The sequence below is a fragment of the Monodon monoceros genome, unplaced genomic scaffold (genome assembly GCF_005190385.1).
Source record: "Monodon monoceros isolate NGI ecotype Baffin Bay Population unplaced genomic scaffold, NGI_Narwhal_1 Super_Scaffold_1, whole genome shotgun sequence".
Taxonomy (NCBI): domain Eukaryota; kingdom Metazoa; phylum Chordata; class Mammalia; order Artiodactyla; family Monodontidae; genus Monodon; species Monodon monoceros.
Genome location: NW_021703765.1, coordinates 67725819 through 67739768, shown reverse-complemented (window position 1 = coordinate 67739768; position 13950 = coordinate 67725819). Strand labels below are relative to the sequence as shown.

Sequence of the window (13950 nt, the reverse complement as noted above, 5' to 3'; positions counted from 1 at the left end):
TTTTTTTAAGCAATGAAGGTGTCTGGGCACCATCAACTCTGCTAGCCTCCACCTTAATTTGACAATGGTTTTTTTTTTTCATATTGACTTTATTTCTATCTTTACCTTCGTCTCTACTTCTGTCTATATCTAAACACATTTTTTTTATGCCCAACAACGTGAAAGTAAGTTGAAAACATCATGACAGTTCTCCTTAAGGCAATTTCACATCTTTATGCTGCGAAGAAGGACTTCTCCTAGCTATGTGCACCATCATTGCAGCTAAAAAATGAACAAATCCACTGTATCGTCCAAGATACCAACATTCATATTAACTCAACTGTTCTGAAGTTGTATCACTGTACTTTTTGAAAGAAGAACCCTATTAAGGGCACTCATTGCATCTCGTTGTTTTCTTTCTTTGGGTCTGTCTCTTAAAAAAAAAAGTAAATAGACTTTTTTTAGAGAAGGTTTAGACTTACAGAAAACTTGAGCTGAAAGAACAGAGTGCCCATATTCCCCCGTCTGTGTCTTCCTACCCTCAGTTTCCCCTCTTATTAACATCTTCCATTAGTCCTTAGTCTCTTTTAAACTAGAATGGTCCCCTTACCGCCCCGCCCCCATTGAAACTGATTTTTTGGTAGAGTTTCAGGCATGATTCTGATGGCAACTCTGTTCAAAGCCCACTGGTCCTAGTACCTGGTGACCAGTAAGAATGGGTGGGTGAGACAAGGCAAATTCTGGTGACCCACAGGAGATACGTGGGCAGGTGTCCACTGAGGGCAGTTAATGGGTCATTTTTTTTAAGTGTCAAGGACTCAGTACCTGCTTAAGATCAGAGAAAACAGCAAGCAAGGCTTAAGAGCTATCTTGCCTCATAAAAACATTATACTATAAGGAATATAGGGGATTTACAGAGTCTGCTTCCTGACTCAAGTCTCTGCACCTTCAGGCCAGAAATAACCAGGCGGAGGCCCTCTCTGCGGCTTATTCCACAGCTCTCCTGCTTGCCATCAAGCAGGCCTCCCTGGGCATCGCAGCCCCGTGGCCTTCTCCTTGCTTCGAGCCTTTCCCTTCAGCCGAGTGGCCTTTCTAAGCCCTAGTGTCTCTGCTTGTGAAATGTAGACATCAGCCCTTGCTGGTCCAGGGTTTTGCAGAAACCACTGAATAAGCTAACAGCTGGTAGGAGGGCTCTTCTACTTGGGGTGTCTTCCTCAACCCCTCCCACCACCAGATCCTACTACCCCTCTTCCGAAAGCCTGACCGCACCCCGCCGCCTCCAGAAAGGCTGTGCCCTCAGGCTCCAGCCCCTCACCTCTCCCTTGCCAGCCTCCTGCCGCGTTTTACAGTCCACGGTTCCCAGCGTACCTGGAGCTGCTCGCACTGCTGACCCTTCTGCGTGGGTTGATCCCGTGTCCACACCCACAGTGTGCCCTCCGAAAGGCTGAGGCAGCCCGTCTTCTCCTGTGAGGGGCTTAGCTGAGCATCGTATTGATGCATGCTCATTGAGGCCGAGGTGAGAGCCTCGGCTCTGCTCCTTCCTCTCCATCTGCCCTCCGAGCCTCCACTTCCAACTCTGTAAAGTGGAGCAAAGGCAACAGCTGGCAGCAGAGTGGAGTGGTCAGGACACGTGAATCCCGAAGCTGGATTCCTTAGTTTAAATTCACGTTTATTCCATGACAAATTACTTACCCTTCCTGAGCCTCATTTGTGAAATAGGAAGATTATAAGAGTTGCTGACTTAGAGGACCGTCGTGAAGATAAAATTGAATAACGTCTGCAGAGCGTAAAGGCGCAATATACAGTGGCTCTCGTGATGCAGAATTCACCTGCACGCTCTAGGGATTTAATAAATGTCTCGTGTTTCCCACCGCATCAGGCACAGTGTTGGGCACCGTGTCAGCTTCTATTGTAGACCATCAACTGCTGTGTTGGACTCGGTTACAGTACCTTCAGGCCATCTTCAAAGGACATCTGGTTTCCTATCCAGACCTCGATGTTAAAGAACATCGATACATTTTTAATTTCCTCTTTAATTTCAGGGTGTTGATGAAGAATGGGGGGGGTGATAGCATGTCTTTGGGGATGATTCATGGCGTCATTAAATCTGCATCGAGGGCTTCCCTGGTGGCGCAGTGGCTGAGAGTCCGCCTGCCGATGCAGGGGACACGGGTTCGTGCCCGGTCCGGGAAGATCCCACATGCCGTGGAGCGGCTGGGCCCGTGGGCCATGGCCGCTGAGCCTGCGCGTCCGGAGCCTGTGCTCCGCAACGGGAGAGGCCACAACAGTGAGAGGCCCGCGTACCGCGAAAAAAAAAAACAAAAAATCTGCATCGAGTTTCCTGTAGTTACTGTTGGCTCAGGCTCTGCTCAGACTCAGACCTGGGAATTCTGGTTTTCATTGTGTGATTGTGACTAATGCCAGTGAAACCAGTGTCTCCCTGACTTGGGCCTCTCTATGTTTTACTCATTGTGTCTCAGTCGATTTTGAACAATGTATGTGTGTAGACATGAGTTCCAGTGGTTGAGGTTTCCTCTTAGCTTTCTACCTGGGCGGGGGTGTGATGTTGTGGAAGGACAAAGCAATGGCTTCAGATCCAGGCCCTGCCACTGAGCAGTGTGAGCCTCGAGCAGATGGCTTCTCACTGGTGAGCCTCAGTTTCCTCGTCTGCAAGATGGGGTGATCATCCACATCCTGATGAGATGATACATACAAAGTACATGCATTATTTTCTTCACCCAGTATTCATGGAATGCCTACTGCTGTGGGAGGCACTAGAGGCAAGACGATGGAGCTGCATTCACAGGATGGCCTGTCAGGGGAGGGGGTGCGGCCCGACTTGGAGACGCGTGCGCCAGCATCTGGCTTGCTCTGAGGATGAGCAGACCACTTGGGTGTCCTCACCCCTTTTCTGCGCTGCTCAGAGCAGGCTCGGACCTAGGAATTGTTTATTCTTGAACACCTGCCCTCGGTCCTCAATCTACTCTAACCTGATGGGAGGGGCCGTTAATTGAAAAACAATCATTAAGATTTTAAACATATATTTATTAGTAGTAATGTTTTGAAATGAATAAGTAATATATATGCAAGTTCAATTGCACCAGAATCCACCTGGCATGAAGAGCTGGGGGCAGGTGGAGGTGTGCGTGGGCCACTACGCTCACGTGTACTGACTGTCCCGATGACGTACGTCGTCTCTGTGAGGTTGGGAGTTACTGTTCCCACTGTCACAGCGAGGCTTCACAAGGTACCTGGCTAGTAAGGGACAGAGCTAGGATTTGAACCCAGGCCTGTCTGCTTCCTGAAGCCCGGATTCTTAGCCTTGCAGGTTAGAAAGAGTAAAAATTCCAGCATTTCTGCATGATCATATCCTGATTTATCTAATAAGCCTTCATACATGTGAGCCACCAATACTTAGAGGAAAAGAAATAAAAGGAATCCAAATTGGAAAAGAAGTAAAACTGTCACTGTTTGCAGATGACATGATACTATACGTAGAAAATCCTAAAGACGCTACCAGAAAACTACTAGAGCTAATCAGTGAATTCAGTAAAGTTGCAGAATACAAAATTAATACACAGAAATCTCTTGCATCCCTATACACTAACAATGAAAGATCAGAAAGAGAAATTAAGGAAACAATCCCATTTACCATCGCCTCAAGAAGAATAAAATACCTAGGAATAAACCTACCTGAGGAGACAAAAGACCTCTACTCTGTAAACTATAAGATGCTGATGAAAGAAATGGAAGACAACACAAACAGATGGAAAGATATATCATGTTCTTGGATTGGAAGAGTCAATATTGTCAAAAAGACTGTAATACCCAAGGCAATCTACAGATTCAGTGCAATCCCTATTAAACTATCAATGGCATTTGTCACAGAACTAGAGCAAAAATTTTTTTAATTTATATGGAAACACAAAAGACCCCAAATAACCAAAGCGATCTAGAGAAAGAAAGACGGAACTGGAGGAATCAGACTCCCTGACTTCAGACTATACCACAAAGCTACAGTATTTGTGTATATTCTTTTGTTCATCAATTCACTTAATGGACATTTATCAGATGCCTACTATGCGCCAGAGGACTCAAGGTCCACTCATTCGTCCAACACATAGTTAGTGAGCACCTACTATGTGCTAGGGCTCTGGCACTCCACTCATTCACTCAACAGATGTTTACTGAATGCCTGCTGTGTGCTCAGATACTGTTCTAGGCACAGGAATAGAGCAGTGAATGCAACAGACAAAAACTCTTGCCCTCCTGGAGCTCTCTCTTATCTCCACAACATTGCAGGGTTGACCTGGTTTCCCCCCATTGTACAGCTGAAGAAACTGAGGCCTAGAGAAGTTGGGTGCCTATCCCAAGGCAAGTGAGTGGCTAGTGAGTGGCAGAATCAGACTAGACTCCAAGGGACAGATGTTACCTGGTAACCCTGTATCTCATCACAGAGTTTGGAGGAAGTTTCCAGAGAAGGGTGCTGCTGGCTGTGGGGTTGGAACCCCACCTCTGCTACTCCCAACTGTGTGTGCCACCCCTCCTCACTGTGCCCGGAGCTCACAACTTCTAACCCCCAGGGTGGCCGTCGAGGTTATAAATGGACGTGGCGGTCAGCTCCATGCAGGCAGGTGGCCCACCTGCTTGTTCCCCCCTGTATCCATGGCAGCAGCACGGCGCCCAGCACATAGTAGGTGCTCAGCCAGGGGTAACTCTTTCGGACCCAGCCTGGAGCCTGTGTGGCTGGATGCCCAGGAATGCCGCTGGCTCCTTATCAGGCAGGTATGCTACAAGCCTCTTCCTGTTGGGGTAGACTGAGGGGCAGGTGCAAAAGTTCCCAAGATGTTTCTGGAGTCCCTCCTCAGAGAATCACAGTGCTCCCGCCTAGCTCGTGTCTGCACCCGTCTCCCAGAGACTCGGAGTACGTCCTGTGCATCACATCTCTCCCTGGCTGAGGCAGGCACAGCAACGTCTTGATTAGCCACCACCCATCCGTCACGCGATGCCAATGGAAGGGAGTTCCACCTGAGCTGAGTCGTCCCATGAGGACAGCTGGGGAAAAAATGAGTCTTCCCAGGCCCCTGGAGGAAGATAAGGGAATGTGCTTGAAGTGTCCAGAGCCAGGGCAGAAACGGAGAGGATCACCGTGACCCAGACAGCGGAGCTAGTACCCACACCCTGAAGCTTGCAAGAGGGCGTCTGCATTCAGATTCAGTTCTGCGGTCTCCACACAGAAAGGAGTGGATGCAGCAAACTTCTCCCTTGGAGTGGTGGAGCAGACAGGAAGTAGAAAAAGATGCTGCAGAGGCGTGGGTGGATTTCTGGGTGGTAAACCCAGGAGGCAGCACTCAGCCAAACCGAGGCTTCTCTCTTTCTCTCCTTCTCCCCCACCGCTTCCCCATCTCCCCTCCCTCCCTCCTCACTCTGCCCTCCCCCACTGAGTCTACACTGCTGGGACTGTGTTCTGGTTTCCAGCCCCCCAGCTGAGGCTCTGAAGGCACCAACCAGACCGCTCCAGAAGGAGGGACCTGCCCACTCCACCCCGTGACATCCACACGTGGGCCCCCAGCAGGGCTCCGTGGTCAGTACTTGGGGGCAGCCAGGGGGGCCCTGAGCGGGTGTCCCTTCTGGAAGATGCTGCTCCTTGTGGGCCTTGGGGAAGGCAGGCACATCTCCGCTGCTCTGGCCCAGCCGAGGTCCCCCACGGCTCCAGCCCAGCGAGCCTGTGTCCTCTGCGCCTGGACAGCAGCACACATGGGCTGCGACCTGCAGACCCCACTCCTGGGCTGCTGACGGTTTCGTGTGCCCCGGCCTGTCCCACCTTGTGGTCAGAGATGAGGAAGGCCGGCCCTCAGCTGCCAGCCCACACCCCACCTGCGGCCCTCCCCTCTGTCCCCCTGGCCTTGCCCTCAGCCTCCCTCTTCCTTCGCCACCTCCATCGCCACCGGTCTCTTCCTCTCCATTCCCCCATCCGTTCTCACTTCACCTTCTCTCTTGTTGGTCCTGCTTCTACTTCTCCCCACTTCTCTTTGCCCCTCCTCCACTTTCCTCATCCTACCTACTCTCTCTTCCTCGGAGACTTGATTTCCAAGGGAGACTTGACTCAGTTCGACAACGCTTACTGAGCACCTACTGTGTGCTGGGCACAGTGCCGAGTCAGGGTGTAGAGATGAGACTCGGCAGGGTCTCAACAGCACAGGCTGGAGAGCTGGGGTTCCCCCACCCTCCTCTCCTTCTGCCCTTTTCCCCTGCTTCCTCTCCTCCCCCCACTCCACCCTCTCCTCCTGTAGCTTCTCTTCCCTCCCTGTCTCGGCCTCTGCAGCCAGAGGGGAGCTGGGGCGAGTGGGATGGCAGAGTCCCGGGAGGCCCGGCAGCAGGAGCCCTGGGTGCTGCCATCCCCACATGACAGATGATGGCGGAGACTGAGCGCCCAAGACACATTCATCACGTCCGCCTCCTTTCAGGGCCAAGACAGGACGGAAATGACTTTTGTCAGCTCTGCGGCAGCCCAGTGCCCCTGGCAGCTCCAAGCTGTTTATTAAAAAAAAAAAAAAGATGAAGAAGAGAAAGGCACGTGAATGCCATCTTGCCATGTGTTAGGGGAGCGATTCTAAAGTGATGATGTTGACAAACACCCCTTCAGGTAATCACACAGGAGCTCTCCAGCTCCCTTCCTAGCCTGCGTCCAGCTGTGACGGAGATGGAAGGTGACAGGCAAGAAACAGGAAGGGAGCAGCTGCTCTGGGCAAATTGCGAGGCTTTTGTTTGAGCACATGGGGGCCAGCCTTTGCCGGGAGTGATGGGACGCAGGGTCACCTGCCCGTTCATTCTCCTGCCCACTCCTCTTGGGACGTCACGTGAGGCTTTCGTGGAGCCCAGTGGTGGGTTAGGCTCCAGAGACCCAGAGGTTGTTAGTAGTAATCGTAATGAGCCCTAACGACTAATTATTGATGATTAATAGCCATTCATTATCGATTATTATTAATCATAACTGTTAACCATTATTTGAGGAGCTAGGTGCCCGGCATGGGGCCCAGGGCTTTTCTTCCCTCCCCTTGATCTCCCTGTGAGATCAGGACGGTGACCTGGGCTAGGAGGAGGGGGAAGGAGTGCATCCAACGAAGGGAACAGCAAATGCAAACCCCGGAGGCAGGAAGAGCGTGGCCTGTCCCAGGAGACCCATGTGGCTGCAGCAGAGTGAGCCAGGGGCTAACTCACAAGACAGGAGGTTGGGGAGGGGGTCGGGAGCCTGAGCCCCCTGGAAGACTAAGGATAGTGAGGACAGTGCGTGATGGAGGCAGCGCGTCGACACGCCTACCTTGGGGCCCATCTCGTGGTCTCCTCACTGCCCCCATACTGTGACATTGGTCCTCTCCACCTAGCTGACCTAGGGCGTGAGGAGGGACAGATGAGCGCAGCCAGTCCTGTGCCTGTCACTCAGGGAACCTTTTCACAGAGTATTATCGCCAGGGTCCTGGGTCAGGGGAGGCTCCTGCTAGCATCAGAAGGGGAGGCTTATGGGCTGGTGGGAGGTCAGGAAGGCAGTGCCTAGGTCCCTACCCAGGTCCCTGAAAAAGATCCCAATCCCCTACCCTATCTGTACTCTCCTCTCCACTCCTGACATCACCTCCAGGGGCCATGGGCTTGGCTCCTTCTGAGACTGAAAAGCCCTTTGGGTCACTGTGGTCAGCTCTTTTCCCTCTAAACTATCCTACATGGTCAGGGGATGGAAATGCTGATAATCAGACTGTGGTGAGCAGGACACCTTCCTCGGTCTTGTGCCAGCATTCCAACCTTTATGTGTAGGAGGCTGGCTCCTGTAATCCTTCCTGTCGTGACAGAGCAGCAAGCAGGGGCTGACGACGGGAACCTGCATCACCATCGCTCCCACCTTCTTCAGGCTGAGCCCTGGCCCCGGCTGCCACGCCCAAACTCTGACATTTGGCGCCCCTTCTTGCTTTTTTGTAAATTACAGCTTTGCTGTTGTCTGGGAAGGAGGTCGCTTGTCTTAGAGGGAGGACAAATAGATTTTATTTTTTTAAAGAACAGTGGATGGATTCCAGTCTCTCTCCTCTAAGCCCTGCTTTTCGTCTTACAGCCTATAATTTTGCCCCACTGTGAGATTCCCACTCTTCAGAGGCAGTGGTTTTGGCTCAGCTGCTGCAAAATGCCTCTGCCTGGCAGTCCCAGAATAGAAAGCGTCTGTCCTCTCGTGTATAGTCTTGGTTTCAAGATGATTTGATGGAGCTGTTTCCCTTTTGAAGGACCGTTTTTTTTGTTGTTTGTTTGTTTGTTTTTAATCCCACCCGCATCCCATGAAACAGTCGGGTGTCACGGAGCATCTCGTTCAGGCGCATATGTGGGTCACTGGCTCCAGCAGGCTCTGCTTGGTGGGGCTGTCCTCCGGGCTTGGCCCTAAATAAATAAATAAATAACCTCCTGTAGGTGCCCCTGAGTCTTCAAGAAGCAAATTACCTATTTCACAGCAGACTGTGTGGTGATAGGTCTTATCATGTCAGAGATGATGCCTCGTAAATCTGAGTCATCCCTCAGAGGTGCAGTTTTAACCTACTGAAACGTACTTAGTCAGGTTTAATTATAGACAGAAATTGCATTTCAGAAAGCGACAAGAAATCATTTGCACGGCTTGAGTCTGCGCATTCAATCGTATGGTTCGTTGGAGGGTGCAGGTGGGGTCAGCATTTCCAAAGAAAAATAGTATTAGTGCCCGCGCTCTGGGACTCAGTCGCGTCGACTGTGGAGATGGCACGGTGTCCGCTGACGGCGGGTTTCTTCTTGGCGCAGGATCCAGGAGGAGGCCAGCGACGGGGCCCAGGACGCCCACGGCAGGACCTGGGGGGACAAGGCCGCGTCCCCACTCTCCCTCCGCCGAGGAAAGTACGGCCACTTCGGGGACAGCGAAGAGTGTGGCGTCCAGAGAAAGCCCCCGGAGAGGTCGGGCGCGCTGTCCTCCTCCCCGTCTTCCTGGAGTGGAGACGTGTCCCCGCGGCCCAGGGACAAGCTGCCCAGCCCATCGGCTGCCCTGTCGGAGTTCGTGGAAGGGCTCCGGAGGAAGAGAGCGCAGAGGGGCCGGGGGTCGCCGCTGGGCCTGGAGGACTGGCCCACCCTCCCCATCTACCAGACCACCGGGGCGTCCACGCTGCGGAGGGCCAGGACCAGCAGCAACGAGGGCGCTCTGGCTCTGAGGGCTGGGGCCGAGTCACCCCTGGATGCGTCGGCCGGGCTCCTGCGGTCCACCAGCCTGAAGTGCATCTCCTCGAAGAGCGTGGGGGGTCCCAGCCCACCGCCCGAGAAGCTGAAGACCCGCTTCAGTTCCTGCGAGTCCCTCCTGGAATCGGGGCCTGGCTCGTGGAGGACCCCGAGCTCCCCGACGGCGCTTAAGGGCTCGTTCTTGTCACCCACGCTGCGCCCGCGGAGGCGCTGTCTGGAGTCCTCGCTGGAAGATGCGGGCTGTCCGGACCTCGGGAAGGAGCCGCTTGTCTTCCAGAACCGCCAGTTTGCACACCTGATGGGGGACCCTCTGGGCAGCGACCCATTCAGCTGGAAGGTCCCGAGCCTCAACTATGAACGCAAGACCCAAGTGGGTTTCGATGACTTCCTCCCGGCCATCCGGAAGCCGGAGACACCTACGTCCTTGGCCCGAGCAGCCAAAGATGGGCAAGACAGTTCACAGCATTCAAGCGTCCACTTTGAGACAGAAGAGGCCGACGGGGGCTTTGTCTCAGGGATCACCACCGTTTTGAAAAAGAGCCCGGAGTCCAAGGAGGACCCTGCTCACCTCTCCGACTCATCCTCCTCCTCCAGCTCCATCGTGTCCTTCAAAAGCGCCGACAGCATCAAGAGTCGGCCAAGAATCCCACGGCTGGAGGGTGACGGTGGTGAGAGAACATCCCCTGAGATCAGAGAGCCGGGGACAGGGAGGAAAGAGGAGGATGTTGAGAGCATCATGAAGAAATACCTACAGAAGTAGGAACCCGCTCAGGTAACAGCAACAGGCTGGCCTGTCCTCCTGGGGGGATGAAACGAGGTGGTCCACCCAGGTCTGGCAGCCTGGAGGCAACCGGTTGCTGCTACTGCTTTTAGGTTTTCACTGAAATGATGTGTTGCTATTTATGCAAATAATGTGTTCCTGGTAAATGCAAAAGTTACCAGAAGCCCTCACTAGGTGCCACCGGTTTCTCTGCTCTTGAAAATACAGGCCCATCAGAAAGTGTGAGGGTCCCATGGGGGGCGGAGAGGGTGCTGAAGGAGGCGCTGGGCTTTTAAAGTTTTCCCACCCTTGTCCTGTTCTCTTTCCAGCGCTCCTCTCCCCTGGTGCTGGGGGAGCCATGGAGGCATCTGTCCACACAGTGACGGGAGAGCCCGGGTGGATGGGGGGAGGGTCAGGCTAGCGTAGACGAGGCCTTGACGTTAGTGAAGTCCAACTCTTGCATTAAATGTGTAAAGAGAAACTGGGGCCCAAGAAGGGGGAGGAGGAGACAAGTACAGAGATCCCAGAGCGACACCGTGGGAGCAGCAGTGCTTCCCTCTGCCTTCCCCTCCCGTCCCGATCCTGACACTTCTCTGCAGTAAAGGTAGGAAGAGACGTTCGTTGCTAATAACAGCTCCAGTTGATTGAATGTGTTTATCAGGCAGTCATTTGGTGCCCACAGTTACCCCAAGAGGTGGTGAGTATGATTTATTCCCATTCTACAGGTTGACAAACTGAGAATCATATAGGTTAAGGCACTTGTACAGAATCACCCAGGCAGAACTGGGATTCGAATCTCCAGAGTCCCCACACTTTTGTTGGTGATACTTTTTCTTAGGTACTTATTCCAGGCCTCTTTGTGAGTAAACTCAGAGCCACACTGATGGAGCTGGGTCTTTAAAGGGGTTGCCTCTATGGAGGGCAAACTGAGGCAGAGCTTAGAATTATACATCTAAAGGGGGGGTTGGAACTCACAGACTCCAACCTCACTCTTGGGCAAGTGAGGAGGACCTCAAGATCAAGGTCACCCAGTGAGTCTGCCACCAACCCAGCCACCCTGACTCCCAGTCCAGTGCTCTTTGCCCTGAGGCCAGGCTGGCCCCTGACTGCACCTCGTAGGGCATGTTTCAGACTCCAGGGCACTGAGTCTTCCACTTCACAGCTCCCGACTGAAATGCAAAGCCCCATGAGGCAGGCCAGGAAGCAGCGGAGGGGGAGTTACAGCCTCCCTCTGGGTTCAGATGCGATGCAAACCCACATCCCAGTGGCGGGTCCCCCACCCCGGTGTCCGTAAATCTCCGCGTCACTGAAGCTCAGAACTCGCAGCGGCTCAAGGCTCAGGTGGTCAAGTGGTCGTGCTCAGCCCACACCTGGCTCAGCCGCCAGCCCTCCTTCCAGAGGCCTCCTGGACCCAAACAAGCCGCACGTCCTGTCACTTTGAGAGTCACCCTCAGCCCATCAAAAAGCCATTGCCCCTTCCACGGAGATGGGCTTGGACTGTATCAGAGCAAATTAAATTGACTTAACATGGCCTTCTCTCTGCTCTCAATTACTGAGGAGAGATCTGATATTCATTTACATTATTATGCTCTCGGGGACACAGAACGCAGTTTCAAAGGCCAAGTAAAGGGCACACGTCCCGAAGGGGAACAGTGCTTAGCAGACATCGTCACAGAACATCTTGTCTCTGCCATTTTTTTTTTAAAGCTCAGCTCCCCTTCCCCCCTCCCAGCAACGCTCGCTGTGATAACGGAGCACCTGCCTAAAAATCTCCTCCACCTTTGACTTGCACGCTGTAGTCTTGAGCTCGACAATACAGCTCCATTGCCCATTATACAAATGTGTTACGGGATTCGGAACCACTCAAGCCCCCAGAGCTCAGTTCTTCCCTGTAACTGCCGAGCGATGCAGGCTTGCTGAGCGTCTGTGTTCTCAGCTGGAAGATGGGGGTAATAATGCCAACTACCCAAAGTAGCATTGTGAGCGGCATGTGAATCAGAGACCCCAGCCCAGAGCACTGCCACAGCGGCCACAGTGCATGTCAGGTACCTGCACTTGGAAATGGTGGCCCTTCAGGATGTCTTTCAGGCTCCCTCCACTCATTTCCCTTCTGCCCCCTCCTATCTCATTCCACTCAGCACATCGCTGCAGTAACGCCACCTGGGAATATGGGCTCCAGGGGCTTCCACCCACCAAAACACACTCCCCAGGCCCCATTTCTCAGCTCTGACCTGCATTTGTTTCCAGCCTCCTGTGACACATTGCCCTCCTTGAAGACTTCCCGACTCCATGACGTTCTGGAGAGAGAGACAAAGACCAGCCAGGCCTCCCCGGGGGCCCCGAGTCCACAGCCAGTGTGGCCGCCCTCAAGAGGCCGGGGGGGGGGGCAGCAGAGGCACATCCCGTGGGGCGTGGGGCTCCCAGCATGCTAGGTCTGTACCAAATAAAGTGTTGGCTTCTTGGCATCTGGGTTTTCTCTCTGTTCTATGATCATGTTACCTAGGACTCTGGAGGATTGATGGTGTGCACCTTGGGGTAGAAGGGTTCCGAGGAAGGGGACCAATGCAAACTGTTTGTAGTTTCGGGTGCACACTGCTATTTCTTTCCCTGTGTGTCTACATGCAATGGCCTTGCTCTCTTGGCCAAGTTTTGCTCAAATGTCACCTCCTCCAGGAAGTCTTCCCTGATACATCAAGCTGAAACAAATGCTCTTTCTCTATTCTCCCTTAATTCCCATGCTTCTATCATATTTCCCTTGTCTATTTACATATCTACATTGTGTGTAGATGTGCGGGCATTCAAGAAATTTTGATGAATGAGTGACTGAACGAGCAAATGAACCACGGAACAAGTCAGTGGCTCATACACCCTGAATACCTGGGACACACTGACATATATGCATCTCTACAAATGTCCGCCCACAGCAACATTCAAGAACTTGTGACCATCTGTTCCCACAGTCCCCCGTACACCTCACATACACAGACTACCATGCACAGACAGCTATGCACGTGTACCAAAAACTACACTCGCAATGGCACACTTACAGCCTGGACACCTGCTTTATCAAACATCCTTGAAGTGTCAATAATCCTAAAACTATAGGCTGATGTTTATTGATCACATACGGTGTACTGACCACCGTGCTAGGCATTTTACACAGTGCATCTCACTCCAACTTTATAAAGTCCCAAGAGATAGATCCACTTATTTTTTCCTATTTACAAAGACAGAACTAGCTTATGCCCACATTCAGGTAGCCAATGCTACTTCTCCTTAAGTTCCCACTGGCACAGACTCCACGTCCTACCCCACATGTGCCTCTATTCCTAGGGCCCCTCTGGCACAGCCAGTCACAGCTGCCATCAGGAAGGAAAGTCCTGTTGGGATCACCGGTGAGTTAATTTGCTAGGGCTGCTATAACAAAGCACCACAAACTGCATGGTCTAAACAACAGAAACTTACTATCTTGAAGTTTTAGAGGCTAGAATTCCAAAATCAAGATGTTGGCAGGGTTGGTTCCTTTGGAGTACCTTAAGGGACTCTCTCTTGGCTTACATGTAGCCGTCTTCCTCCTGTGCATGTCTGTCTCTGTGTCCAAATTTCCTCCTTTTATGAGGACACAGTCATAGTCACAGTCAATCAACCCTAACCTCTACTTGATTGCCTGTGCATAGACCTTATCCCCAAATAAGGTCACACTCTGAGCTCCTGGGGGTTCGGGTATCTTGGGAGCGGGTGGGGGACACAATTCAAGCCATAACAACTTACCAGTTGGCGCTTACCCCAAGAAGGGGAGATCTCAGCTCTGACCATCCTCGCCAGAGGTTGTGGGTAGAACTGGGAAGGGGAGGAGAGATGGGGCAGGAAGGAAATTCACTGGATGCCCTCCCTGGAAGACCTCACCATCTGCCCGTCTCTCTGGCAGAGAGAGTCGGTGGAAGAGTGGACTGTGTTTTCTCAGATGCAGGAGCGTT

General features: G+C 52.6%; 1 protein-coding gene across 3 annotated transcripts in view; it reads left to right on the top strand.

Annotated features, from left to right (window-relative positions):
- MYO18B (myosin XVIIIB) overlaps positions 1-12429 on the top strand; it is a 212530-nt gene extending 200101 nt beyond the window's left edge. For all 3 annotated transcript variants that reach the window (XM_029224307.1, XM_029224312.1, XM_029224320.1), the window contains 2 exons: positions 8788-9985; positions 12221-12429. In XM_029224307.1, coding sequence (XP_029080140.1) covers positions 8788-9973 — 1186 coding nt within the window. In that variant the 3' untranslated portion in view covers positions 9974-9985; positions 12221-12429. The remainder of the gene's footprint in view (positions 1-8787; positions 9986-12220) is intronic.
- The last annotated feature ends 1521 nt before the right edge of the window (positions 12430-13950 follow it).